At 52.2% G+C, this 14,270-nt stretch overlaps 1 protein-coding gene across 1 annotated transcript in view; it reads left to right on the forward strand.

The window, feature by feature from the left end:
• The window catches only part of Gnaz (G protein subunit alpha z), a 49,967-nt gene extending 35,768 nt beyond the window's left edge, over positions 1-14,199 (forward strand). The window contains exon 3 of the mRNA XM_057751409.1: positions 12,256-14,199. Coding sequence (XP_057607392.1) covers positions 12,256-12,600 — 345 coding nt within the window. The 3' untranslated portion in view covers positions 12,601-14,199. The remainder of the gene's footprint in view (positions 1-12,255) is intronic.
• The last annotated feature ends 71 nt before the right edge of the window (positions 14,200-14,270 follow it).

Genomic DNA, 14,270 nt, shown 5'->3' on the forward strand with positions numbered 1-14,270 from the left:
TCAAAGAAGCCCTCTCACCTTAACTCGAGTTTTAGACAGAGCTGAGCTTGCTACAGCATCCTCCTCCCCCAGTATCCTACAGGTGACCTAAGTACTCTTTCTTTCCTTATGAAGGGTGAGCATTGCTGAAATCCATCCTGTAGGCCATAAGCAGACATTCTCCACTGGGATCTCTCTTTATCCCCAGTTTCCTTTGTTCTTCAAAGGAACGGCCCAGTCCTGCCGTGAAGGATTTTACAAGCTTTGGGGTCTCTGCTGCTGAGCATGTACCTGCGGAACAGTCCAGATGATGTGTTAAACTGTAAGTCCCAAGTGTCCCCTAGAGAGCAAACAGGAGGACTTCACGCACTAGTTTGCTGCAAAGGCCTGTATCTGTATCCACAGTCCCCAGTCTATAAGATATTTGCTTCCTGGTGGCCATTAACTTCCTGCTAGTGACTGGCCGGGATAAGGGCGGTGTCTTATATCCAGTCAGCAAAATTTAGCACAGAAGCCAAGAGGAGACTGATTCTTAATTCAGTAGAAGCAAAGGCAGACTAGGACTGTGGGAAGTATAGCACCTTCCTGCCAGGAAGGAGAACCCATAAGCTGGAACAAGAGCCCTAGCCTGAGTTCTGCCCCCACCTCCACTCTCGGCACTTCTGGCCCGCTGGGCATGGACAGTGAACAGGATGGAGTCAGTGTGCCTAGCATCTTGTAGTTTTCTGTTCCAGTCTTAGAAGTCTTAGAACATTCCTGAGTTACAACCTCTGGGTATATGATGCCCACCGCCCATATCGTACTGTGGGATTCTTCCTCGCCTGGGAATTGAACCAACAGCTGTCAAGAAAGAAAGTGTCACCAGGCCCTGAAAACTCATCTGTCATTGCTTCCAAGATCCATTCAAAACAAAAGGTAGAATAGGGTGGCTTATGGGGTGCTAGGCCTGCTGCTGAGAGGCCACTGACTAAACAGGGCAGTGTCTGATGGTTCTACTCAAGCTCCTAGAGAGTTCTATCGGGTAAGATAAACAGACTAACAACAAATAGACAGGTACTGTAGGCACCTCTCTCTAGCTAACATTGGGGCCTACGGGCTGATAGGGCTGTAGCCTGGCAGTCATCCTAATGTGTCGTGTGGCCACCTGTGTCCATCTGGATGGCCAGGTCCAGGCTGGCCTCCCAAGCCCCTCATCCAACTCCACATGGTACATTGTGGGATCTAGAGCGATCCGTGTGGTACATCCTGGGCTCTGAGCTCTCCATGCAGGAGGATGTGGAGAGAGATCTGTGGGGTTTTACTGGGGACAAAATAAATAGAAACAGAAGGGCAGTAGCCGTGAGCAGATGGCACAGAGCCTGCTCCTGGTCGTATCCCGGAACACCGCTCATGCAGCCTGTGAGCCCCTAGCCCAGCAAGGGGCAGCCCCCACCACACAGATGAAGAAACTTGGGTTCCTAGCACAGATATTTCCCTGGTTGCAAAATCGGGGGCCTCCAAATCTGTAGGTCCCAATGAGGACCTTCACTGCCCCCTACCTACCTAGGGACTGGGCAGGATTAAATGGTGGCTTCTGTTGTTACAATCTAGGATCACGCCAGCCCCTCCACATTATATGGGTAAACAGGAGGTGGCCGGAGGCTCTCCGGCTACGTGAGGCAGGAAGGAGTAGTACCTGCTGTTCCAGGCAGTTTCAGGACGAGCGTGTCCGTGTTATTAGAGCCTGGGGTATAGCCTTACCCACAGCTCTTATCTTGTTTGAACAGTCTTTGCTGTGTGAAGTGGCAGGCCTGGCGTGTGCTGTTTCTGTGAACATCGCACTTGTCGCTGGGCACTTGGAGGGACACGGGTAAGCAGAGGTTGACTTCTGGACTTGCTTGGACCATGCCCCTGCCCCAGCCTTCAACCCAGAGAAATCTCATTTGCTGCCGAGCAGAAAGCTTCTCCCAAAGTACTCTGTAAACTAGGTACGTCTACGCTAGTGTGTCTAGGTGACAACCAGCCAGCCCTCGGTGGGGAGAGACAGCAGCAGGGAGAAGTGAGGGTGACAGCAAAGGGGACTGGATGAGAATAGACCTGAGGAAAGGGTGAACCGTAGCGTAGCACAGTTAATAAAAACCCAGTGACAGGAATTGGCCTTCAGCCTGAAGGTCAGAAAAGCTAAACAGTCAGCCGTTGGCTCTTACCTCTTCCTCAGTCTGAAATGGCGATCCTGCCTCCAGGAATCTCAGAATGAGACTGTGAGTAAAAGCTGTCTCTTTCCCCTCTCCCCCCGTCTTATATTCCTCTCTATTTCTGGGATCAAAGGCTTGCATCACTACCACCCGGTTTCTATGGCAAACTAGTGTGACTGCTTGGATTAAAGGTGTGTGTCACCACTGCCTGGTCTATAAGGCTGATCAGTGTGGTGTTTTGCTCTCTGATCTTCAGGCAAGCTTGATTTATTAAAATACAAATGAAATCTCACTACCCACTAGATGTCCAGAATGTTTGCTTTACAAGTTGTCGCCACCCTCCTGGCTAACCCTCCTGCGCCACTGGATCAGAGTGGCTTCTGCAGGTTCAGGGCTATCTGCATGCAGGTGGAGACTGCAGCTGGGTTTGGGTCTCTGCTCCGTACAGGTTTATAAGCAGGATGCACAGGACACCCAGCAAGAGGAGCACAGACACAGAGCAGGACCTTGAGCATCTGTACTCAGAGCCCAGGGGCTTGACTAGAGAGGGCTAATTCACAAATACAAAACCCAAGACTTCACCTGCCAAGATACGGGATCCGATGGTTCCCGGTCATCTTAAAGCTGAGTACCTCACCCAACGCCTTTCTAGGCTCTTACCGACCAACCCTCTGAGGGTTGTAGTTGCACACGATACAGGCCACCTGTCACTGGGAAGCTAGGCTGCTACAGGCCGGAAGCCCCAGTCACACTCTTTCAAAGCCTCATTTGGATACCTGTCACCTCCCCCAAACACAGCCTAGGCATCCTCACAGAAGTTTGGGGGCTCTTCCCTATACCACCCTGGTCATCTGTACCCCATACCAAAGAATAGGGGCACAAAGTGGGCACCAGGCACCCAAGCTTCCTTTCACCCTAGCATACCCTCATCCCCACGTGCAGCAGAGCTGCTACTCCCAGTGCCATCTGGCCCTGTCTGAAGATGGCCCCAAGTTGAGGACAGCAGGTCCCATGACGGTCAGTCATGAACATGGGCGGATGATGAGCATGGATAAGAATATGGTCGGGCCGGGCGATGGTGGCGCACGCCTTTAATCCCAGCACTTGGGAGGCAGAGGCAGGTGGATCTCTGTGAGTTCGAGACCAACCTGGTCTACAGAGCTAGTTCCAGGACAGGCTCCAAAGCCACAGAGAAACCCTGTCTCGAAAAACCAAAAAAAAAAAAAAAAAGAATATGGTCGGAACGGTGCTAAAAGCATCCTAGTGCTAAGAGGTTGAAGCTAGGACCTGTAGAAATTTCAGGGGTGGACTCAGTGAGGCAGCCAGCTGTCTGCATTCAGAGGATGAGCCGTGTGTGCAGAAAGACATGGCCAAGGCTACTTCTTGGGAAAGTGGGCACATGGAGGAGGCAGGAAATGTGTGGACCAGAGACGGAAGCCCCTGGAGGATGCTCGCAAGGCACACACAGGAAGGTGGATCCCCACCAGAGACTCTCCTTATCCTGATAGCTCAGACTCCCAAGTGGTCATGTCCACACTGCTGCCTCAGCTGGGTCATGGTCCTCGGTGCTGCTGTCTAGCTAGCCACACTCCACATTTGTTTCCTGTCTTTCTGGATAGCTGGAAGGACTCGGTTCTCTGAAGTTGATTTTGCTTATTGCTGCTGTCTGTCCCCCAAGCAGAGACTAACACCAACTCTTCCAGGCTCCTCCCCATAGAGCACTCCAAGCCCTAAAATGAAAGTCAAGCAGAAGCGTGCTCGTAAAAGGAATATTGAACTGAATGGAGGGACCTGAGACTTAAGGGTAGGCGGGGCCTCTACTTGGGAAACCAGTGACAGATTCCAGAGACAAAATAAGGTAGTGTGTGGAGCCAAGCAAGTGGTGGGCAGGCAGAAAGGGAATAGGGGCTGTGAGCCAGGCCCTCGGAGCCAGAACAGTAGGCTGGGTTGTGTCATCTGCTTCCGTACCCTGAGCACCCACGGAGCTGTAAGGCCCAGGTTGGGCGAGGAGGTGAGGTGGATGAACAGTTGTGTGGAAGTGGCCATCCTGAGGGAGAGGGCTCTGAACACAAGTAGCAGCCAGCACGTTGTTGTAGACAGCAGCCCCACCTCGGCTCCAGTCCACCCCTTGCGCCTGCGCTGCTCCTGTCTGGTCCTGTCCTGTTCCCACAGACAGGCTCCAGTGCGGCAGGGCTCACTGAATCCTTAGCCTCCCTAATCCAATTCTCCAGGTGTAAATTTGCAGGAAAAGGAAGAGTGCTAGCTAACCAGATTGGACTGGAAATAAGTCCCCAGGCATCTTCTCTGTCTCCAGATACGTCCCAAGTTCCCCCTGAGGCCAGTATCCATGACCAAGCCTAAGGTGATCCAGTCTATCTGGGATTCTCCTTGGTGCAGGATGGTGGGCTGAGCCGAGGTGGAGGTTGGTTGTGGCTATGAACTAGGAATGCTTCAAGGATCACCACCCTGACTCCTCTCCCTGGGCCTGGAACCCTGTCTCACTTTTCTGATGTGAATGGAGAGTGAGCCTCCTCATTAGGAAGCCTCCCCACCCATGGATACTCTTGTTAGGAGTGCGTCACCAGAGGAACCTTCCATCTTAACGACCTACTGGCCTGTTTCTTGGGCCAGATTAAGCCAGGAGAGGTCCCTCAAAAAGATCAAGGGAGAACCAGGTCCCCCAACTCCCCAAGGCCCACCTTCTACTATTATCCCTAAGTGGATATATGGGGCTAAGATGTGCAGCCTCTGCCCATCTTTGGTCTTTATTGCTGTGTGAGACGGAGGGTGGAGGAGTCCTCTCCAGTTGTCATGGAAACAGCAATGCGTCTACTGAGCGTCTGAGTGCTAAACTGCACAGAGGGAGGGGCAGCTGGCCCTGTGTGACAGCTGTTGTTACCACCTCCCAGCAGTTCGGTGCCGAGAAAGACCCAAGGGGCTGCCATGCTCTCGAATGTGGCTGGCGTGCCCAGTTTTCCCGGGAGCCTCCCTGTGAGCAGCAGGGCCAGAGGCACAGCCGCCCTGTCTCTGGGAGGGTTAGTCGGCATCCCATTCGGGCACTGGGGTAAGTATATAGGCTCTGCCCACTGGGAGCCACTTCACTGAGAAGACAGGATGGCATGGGGAAGCCAGCAGCCAGTAGTTGGCATTGTCTGGGGAGAACCAAGCATCTGGTCCCTAGGCAGATGACTGATGTCTCCCCAGCCACATCCTACTGCCAGGAAGCAATCCATGATGCCTGCTTAGGTTTCAGCTGACTTTCCGTCCGTGTCTCTCGCCTCGCTCCTCATGGTTTCTAAGCTCCTTGAGGCCACCAGAGCATGGATAGTAACCTCCCCCATGGCTCTAAAGCAGGAGAGAGTGGCAGAGCCAGCCAGCTACCAAACAGGAAATGCAGCCACACGCCTTCAGACCATCTAGTAATTGAATGCACTGGACTCCGTCTAGTCTATCAGTGAAAGGAGACCCTGGCACCCTGCAAAGTCTCAAGGGCCTGGGGCAGGGCCCAGCTGGCAAGCCTGGCTACTAAAGGGGTAGCATGGGGCCTGGAGATAGGTCTCAGAGGTGAAGGTGAAGGGTTTAGTGCCCAGCCCAGGACCACTTATCAGAAAGATGGTCCATTCAGGTCACTTGAGGGTCCAAGGTGGGTACGCTATTTCCCTAAGGCAGGAACTATGGTCTGGAACGTAGGAAGTGATGAACTCAGAGTCTTGCTGCAGACCGAGTGAAATGTGGCTCAGAGCACTTACCTAACATGTACATACAGGTCCTCTCCTCCAGGAAGCCAGCAGAGTCATGCCCGACAGAAGCTTCTCAGCGACTGATCTTAGCGACAGTCCCTATAATGATCCCAGGTCCCAACAGCAGTGAGCTGTTTCAGATCTAACCTGGTCATTTCCAAACCAGAGGCTTCTGATCACGAGCATGACAGACGCTGGCAGTTCCTCAGTTTCTTTTCCTGTGGCTACAATAAAATACTCTGATAAGAGCAACCAATGGGAGGAAGGGTTTGGTTTGGCTTAGAGTTCCCAAGGGACACAGTCTACAACGGTGGGGCCATGGCAGAGGAGATGTGACAGCAAGCAGGGAAGGTGTGGTGCCAGGAGCTCCGGCTGGTTGATCACACTGCATCCACACCCAGGAAGCAAAGTATAAAGAGGAAGTAGAGGGAGGCCCACCCCTAGTGATCCATTTCCTCCGCCGAGGCTCCATTTCATATGGTTTGACAGCCTTCCGAATAGACAGCACAACTAGCTGGGGACCAAGTTTCAAACACCTGAGCCTGTGGAGACATTGCACACCGAAACCACAAGACAGACATGGCCAAGCACCCTGGGTAGAGCCATGTGGAGCTGGAAGACACCTCTGGAGATCGCAGCACAGGCTAGAGGCTAAGTGGGCCCTAGAAGAGAGAAGAAACTGAACACGCGCAGAGTGGGGGAGCACACAGCAGCCAGAATGGCTCAAACGGGCCTAGTAGAGGGGTCTCAAGAGGTCCAACAGAACCAAACCCAAGGCCATGTCTGTCTTGTGGGGAGAATTTGAGACACTGGAGTAGGTAAACATGCAGAGTCCCAGAGAGAATGGTACTGCTTCTAGTACCGACTGGGGGTGGGTCCTGGAGGAATGACCACGGGACATACCTGAGCATCAAGCCTAGCTACCTCCTTCCTTAACTGCGCTAGTAGGACCTCCATTCGAGGAGCTATTCCTTGGGTCAGAGGATGCGAACAACTTTGTGCCTTTTAACTGAGACCTTTTTCAGTGCATGGTTTTGGGGGTTGAAGTCTTTTATTTTTCTTTAGACAGAGTTTTGCTATGTAGTCCAGGCTGACCTCAGACTGGCAGTACCGCTTCCCAAGGGCTGGGTATCTTTTCAATTCAAAGAGGAAACTAAAGTCCAGAGGCTTGGCAGAAAACATGGTTGTTCATCTTGAAAACTGTCTTAGCTAGGGTTTCTATTGCTACGATGGAACACCATAACCAGAAAGCAAGCTGGGAAGGAAAGGGTTTATTTGGCTCACACTTCCAGATCACAGTCCATCACTGGAGACAGTCAGAACAGGAACTTAGGCAGAGCAGGAACCTGGAAGCAGGAGCTGAAGCAGAGGCCATGGAAGGGAGCTGTTTTCTGGCTTGCTTCCTCTGTCTTGCTCAGCCTGCTTTCTTAAAGAACCCAAGACCACCAGCCCAGGGATGACACCACACCACCATGGGCTGGGCCCTCCCCCATTGATCACTAATTGAAAAATTGCCTTACAGCTGGATCTCATGAAGGCATTTCCTCGACTGAGGCTCCCTCTGATGGCTCTAGCTTGTGTCAAGTTGACACACAAAGCCAGCCGGTACAAGAATTTTATGATTCTGAGAGCAAAGCTGCTCCTTATTTCATGTGGAAGGAAGACAGTGGTCACCGCAAGCCCCACACTGGGGCCTGTGTGGTGAGGCGTCTGGCCAGGCACATCTGGGCATGTGCCAAGTGGAAAACCAAAGCCTCTGACGTAGGTGAAGGACTTGGGTCCCACATGAACTCTGGGTTATGTGTGTACATGTGTTTGATTTAAAACAAAACAGAAACTCGTTGGGAGCTGCTGGGCTCAACCTCTTAGCACATGTGTGAGGCGCTGACAAGCCAGCATCCTACCCAGAGTGACAAGGGACAGCGTGGTGTCCTGAGTGGTAGGGCTGGCCCATGTGGGCCAGTGGGAGTTCTGGGAACACTTTAACTCAGAGGTAGCAGCAGAGTGGGAGAATGCCTATTATGAAGGTCCAGATATTACCCTTAGAAGCTCAGTCAGGATCCAGAGAGGCTACGGAAGGAGGCTGTTAAAAATGAGCCCCAGACTTTGTATGCATAACCAGGGACATCTGCCACTGTGTGTCACCAGATGTGCAGAAAGGGAACCAAATGGCTAACCTGGCACAAACACCCTGGTGGCTGGCCTTCTTGAAGAATCATTCTAGCCAGTCCTGGTTTGGCTACCATAGGTGCCGGCCCCTGGAGGCTATCCTGGGGAAGAAGACCCCTGGATTCTCAGGCTGACACGCTTGAAGGTCCTTAGGAGTATGCCACAAGCTCTCTTCCACCCCTGTGTAAGAAATCCTAGTGCAGGGAAGCACCACCCTGGGGTAAAAGAGGTTATGTGGCATTGAGTACATATAAAGCCATCTAAAAATGTTACAAATGCCCAAGGTACAGCTACAACCCCTCTGGGGACTGTTACTAGCCTCAATGTGGCTGACATGACTTGATACAGATCACTGGTTCCCACCACCAAGCAGCAAGATTCCCACATTCCCACATTGCACAGGCTTCTGTCAGAATCATATGCTCTGTGTTATTTATATAAACGAATGTTCAGATGAACCCCAGCCTCCTAGAGGATGTCAGTTTCCATCGTGAAAGAGCCCTTCAGAGAGCTGAGTGGCTAAGGCCTGACTGGCCTCATGGCAACAGCTGACCACAGCATGGCCACCCTGGCTGCACATTAGTGCCTGGAGAGGTAAAGGTAAGGGGAGTGTCCTGCTAGGAGAGAATATTATGGTTCTTAACCAAGCTCTGGCAAGTCAGTACCACCCTAGTGCTTGGTCCCTGTGTGAAAGCAAAGGCTCCCCATAGCCACTTCTACCCCAGCAAGTGAACTGTGGCCTTGCTTGCTTGCAGCTCCTCAGATTCCAGGATCAAAAGAAAACGTTGTGTTGGACTAATGGAGTCGTGGCTACCAGCCTAGGGGCACAGTAGAAGTCCCCACCATATTATCTCTGGAAGCAGCTATGACCCATGAAGCCGAACAGATGGAAACAGAGAACAGGCGGGAGAGAGACTCCACAGACTGACTAGGGCACAAGCCAGATGTGGTTAGGAAGGAAGGCAGCGGCCTCCTAAAAGAGGGGGCCTGAGATGACGCCCTACAAGAAAAGTAGACTATGAGGGGATGAGAGGCTGCTGTGAAGGAGCTGGGAGGCCAGGCCGAAGGCCAGCTTCAGCCCTCCCGCTCTCACCCCTGCACTGGCTGCCTTCTGCAGTTACAGCCTGGGATAGCATAGCTCTTCTGATGGTGGTGATTTGAGACAGCAGGGTGCCACTGTGCACACACGTCTCCAAGAGTGTGGCTACCACTGTGAAACTGGCCCTAAGGGCATTGGACTCATTGGTAAGCACCATGTCAGAGCTCCAACCATCACCCCCAAGGTTGTAAGACACCCTCCTCCTGTCCCCGGCCACTGGATCCTCTGGTCAGCTTCATTTGGGCAGGGTCCTGATTGTTCTTTTGTCCTACCTCTGCCACGGGGCAACAGGCAGTCCCAGAGCCTCTTGTCTAGGGACAGATTCAGGCAGGATGCGGTACCTGTCCCACTTGCCGAGCCCTCACACTGAGAGGTCGTGCGCTGGAGCTGCTCTGACCATGCTGGGCTTTCTAACCGACCGTCCTGATTGACTCCCAGGGCAGTTCCGCACATCCACGTTACAGAACTTGGGTGCTCACATACCGACAACACACCCAGCACGGGGACTCTCTGGAGGACAGAAGGAAGTGGCTAGCTTGGGAAGTGTCATCATTGCTCTGAAGCCCCATGTCCCCATGGGCCCACAGGCCCAATGCACTGCTCTTTTCCCTGCAGGCTTTTCTGATCCCTACTGGGCAGGTAGGTACCAACAGATGGGGCTGTGGAGACAAGTGTTATTGGAGGCACATCATCTCCCAAGGGACTGCTGAATGGTGGTCAGTGTGGCTCTGTAGTCCTCAAAAAATAGAGGGGTCACCAGGAAACCTGAGCTTGAACCCGCAGCAGAGCAAGAGGCGCCTGAGATAAAGGGAGATGCTGAGCTTCCTAGACACTTAGTCCTACCCTTCTGCCGCCTGCCACCCTGTGAGCCAGGTGCCTGGGTTCCATGATGTCCTGAGTCACAGGTGCAAGGCTTAGTCCTGCAGGGTCCCCAGAGTCTGAGAAGCACCAGTGGGGAAGTGGTTCAGACAGCTGGGGTGGAAAGCGCACACAGAAGCTGGGGCAGTCTCAGAGGTGGTCTTTGGGCCCTACCTGCTGCTACCCCTAAAGGTCTCTGCAACTGAGCTCTTCCAGCAGACGCTGTCCTAAGAGGACTGACCTCTGGCCAGCAATTGTGTGTCATCATTACAGCACCTTTACCTGGTCCTCCTGCCCCTCTAAGCCACATCCCACTTTCTGAACACCCCTGGGCTGGCCTGGCTCCAAGAACCACTTCTTACATCATCACAGTTGACCCATCAGGGCTAAGGGAACCCCCTACTCTATGATTCCCATCCCCCTTACAGGCCGAAAGAAGCCCCCTAGTCGCCCGTGGATGGATTCCAGAATTCCTATCAAGGCTCACAACTCTGAGACTTCCTCCGACTAGCAGGAGAGTCATGGCCCCGTGCACTCGGGACATGCTCAGCAAGCCTGCTCGATGAACTGAAGAATATGTGCTAATAGCCATATCTGATACAGAATTTGGAGTCAGAAGCAAAAGCCCCAATTATGACATCATTTCTATGAGAAGTGACAGCTCCGTCCCCACAGTCATCTTTACGCTGCATTTTCCAGGAATCCATTAGAGCTAATTGTTCTCCCAGTGGGATGTAACATCCCTAGACCACCACCCACTGATCTCACTTTGTGAACATCACATCCAGGCCTGGTTCTCTTGTGTGTCGCAGGGCTTAGGACCCTGCTTCCTGTTTCTCAGGGGAAGGGTCAGTTTAGACCATACCAAAACCTGGGATTGCTCACTTTTCAGAGTTTCTTCTGTATTGATTATATCAACACCAAACAAGGGATTTGCAAAACATAGTCTTCTAGGTAGGCAAGTCTCAGGATGATGACAGGTACCTTTGTACGCCCTCCTCATTCTGCACATCTGCTTCCTCCAGCAGAGGCACTGCCAAAACCTCTGCCTCGGAGAACACGGGGTCTGTAAAGCTGGTTTCTGTGTGATGCCCTGAAACTCTGCCCCCAGCCCACTTCCTTGCACAGGACTGCAAGCCCACAGCTCCTGGTGAGGGACTTGGAGCACATCTCCTACCTCTCCCTGCCTCAGTTTCTCCATCAGTAGGCAGCACCTTGGCCCAGAAGCACCATCGTTGTCACCGTAATCACTGGGGATGCTGCTGATGCCTTGTGTGCACCTTATCAGTGCCAGGCTCTCTCACTCACTGGTACCTCAATTGATATCTAGGAGTTTGGCTTGTTCACTTTATCTTAAAGGGACAGTCAGCTTCCACCAGCAGTGATTCCAGGTATGGACAGTTACTCACTTTAGAAATAAGATGTGTCCATGTCCTGGGGAGGCAGACATAACCCATACGCCCCAAAGTCACTATGCACATTACATATTCTCAAAACGGGGGGAGGGACGGGAGGGACAGCAAACAATGAAAGGGACCAGAGACCGTGCTCTGTCACTTGATCGCAGCTCTGTCCCAGGATGTCACCCTCACTCTATATATGTGCAAGCCTGCCTGGTCAGACACCCACTGCATGTGAGCCCATAAAGCCAGTGAGGGAGACGGGCAAGGGGCGGTGACCGCAACTGTTCCAGCTTACAGAAGCACAAACTGCTCCTCCGCAGGTGCCGCATGGCAGAATTAAGTTTTCAGGGGACTGCGTGAAACCCAGACTTGCGTTGAAGGAATAACTCCCCTTGGAAGACCTGAACTTCTAAGTGTGGGTGTGGAGAGGTCTGGGAGCTAGCCCTGTTTGAAATGGGTCCTCAGACAGAATAAATATGGAAGGGCCTGTATCCCTAGGGTGCAAGGAGGCTCGATTGGGCACTGCCACGGCCCTCGTGCCGCAGATGGAGGCCATTTGAGCATCATTGCCCAGAGGAGGTTTCCGGAAGGGATAGGAAACCCCTAGGTACTCAGGAGGAAGTAGGCTGTCAGTTGTTGCTAAGGGAGATGGATAAAGACTGATTTGAACTAAAGAGGGGGAGGACTCCTGGCGGAAGTATGATGCTGGGGGGAGGAACCTAGCCCTAGGCAGGCAGTCTCGGGAGCGCCTCCTGGCGGCGAGGCTGTGGGTCTGAGTTCTCTCTCTGCTTACTGCAAGACTAACGCCAGCACTTGCCTCCTCACAACCCCAGAGCCGAATGGCAGAAAGCCTACGCCTGTTTGACTCCATCTGCAACAACAACTGGTTTATCAACACCTCTCTCATCCTCTTCCTGAACAAGAAGGACCTCCTGGCGGAGAAGATTCGGCGCATCCCACTCAGTGTCTGTTTCCCAGAGTACAAGGGTCAGAACACGTACGAGGAGGCTGCGGTCTATATCCAGCGTCAGTTCGAGGACCTAAACCGCAACAAGGAAACCAAGGAAATCTACTCCCACTTCACCTGTGCCACCGACACCAGTAACATCCAGTTTGTTTTTGACGCGGTGACAGATGTCATTATACAGAACAATCTCAAGTACATTGGCCTTTGCTGAGGAGCCAGGCACAGCCCACTTGCCTGTGGTGAAACCCACGGGGTGCCATGCCCCAACTCATGCTAGAGAGGCCCAACCCCAGGGGCAGAAAACAGGGGGCTTGAAGAATGTGTCCCCACCCCACCCCCAGCCTCTGCCTTCTTGGCCCCCACGTTTCCGCAAACATAAATATATTTGGATAGATTGCTAGGTAGGTAGACACACAGACACGCACACACGCACATCCGGAGATGGCAAAGTTCCCCAAAGTGTCGAGGTTTCCTCGAGCTGCTGTCACAAGTTCGTTCCAAGGCCATCTCGCCCCCTTCACTCTGCCTTCCTGAGTTGGCCCCACTCTGCATGGGGGTTCACATTGGACTGCCCGCGGGGAGAGGCTGCAGGGCTGGGACCAGGTCCGGCCAGCTGTGCCTCTTGCCCGGAAGAAGGCCAGCTCATCAACTGAGCTCTGGACTGGGGACTATCACTGACCAGAAGGGAGGCCCAGAGCAGGGACTGTGTACCTTCCCTGCTAGCCACACCCAGCTCAGCCACTCTGCACCACGTGTGTCCAGTACCTCGGACCTGGGGAAAGAAGTGACTGTACGAATCGGACCTCTGACCACTGGTGGCTCTTTTTAAACAGCTAAAATGTATGCAGCAAAAATTAACCCAGGAAAATGAGTGGCATCGTTTCTTTCAAACTAGGCCAGCTGGGTTTCCAGCTTCCCTTCTGCTGGTCTCATGTTTTATAAAAGGAAACCTGGTTTTTCTTCTCTGGCATCTTTGGTTTTTTTTGTTGTTGTTGTTGGTTTTTTTTTTTTTAATTTTTATTTTTGGCCAAATTTTTATGTTTCACAGAAAAAAAAACCTACAGTTTCGGATGTGATTAAATATTCTTTTTTAAATGCAGATTTTCAAAACACATTTTATTTCAGGTGTCCCTTTTGTGTCTGGCTTGCTGAGTATAGAAGTTGTCATAGGGCGATTCTGCTCCTCGGCTCCAAAGAATTGTGGGGCAAGTGGCACCCCAACGCCAGCCTCATGGGACACGTGTACATAAGCCTCTGCAGCGTCCTCTTGTAATTGGTGCCGTTTTTGCTTTGTTTTTATTTAAGAAAAAAAATAAATGTGATGTATTTACAGAAGGTTCTTTACCTAGGAGCGAATGAACAATAGCTAAATGTCTTGATATTTAAGGTGTAAATTATCTATGGTTTTGCCAAATGAAGGAAGGGGAGGCAAGAGATGCTACTCCCTGGTCCCCAGATACTCCAAGCCTGAGGTAGGCTGGGAGCTGCTCAGACTCCTGTGAAGGCACAGCCAGAGTTGTGGCCTGAAGGAAGCCCTGCTGGTACCATGCATTCCAGGCTTTCTAGTCCCAGGGCCCACGGGCACTGGTCCTAAAAGAGCTCTGGCTGTGCAGAAATCCAAAACCCCTGCTGCCAAGGGGATGGCACCACTAGAGCCCTTGCCAAATCTTTCTCAACCCTTTGGTACCCATGAGTTCAAAGTCAATGTATAGAATTGTGGCCAAGGAGTTGGGATGTACAGTGGTAGAGAAGAGCTGATGAGCATATAAAAGTCAAAGATTGTCTACTTTAAGAAAATAAAATACCCTGAATGGAGCCAGACCTTGTTCCTGTGTGCTGTGTGTGGCTCGTGTGCAGATGACTCGGTGCCATCTAAAGCAG

This window comes from Chionomys nivalis, chromosome 19 (assembly GCF_950005125.1).
Source record: "Chionomys nivalis chromosome 19, mChiNiv1.1, whole genome shotgun sequence".
Lineage (NCBI taxonomy): Eukaryota > Metazoa > Chordata > Mammalia > Rodentia > Cricetidae > Chionomys > Chionomys nivalis.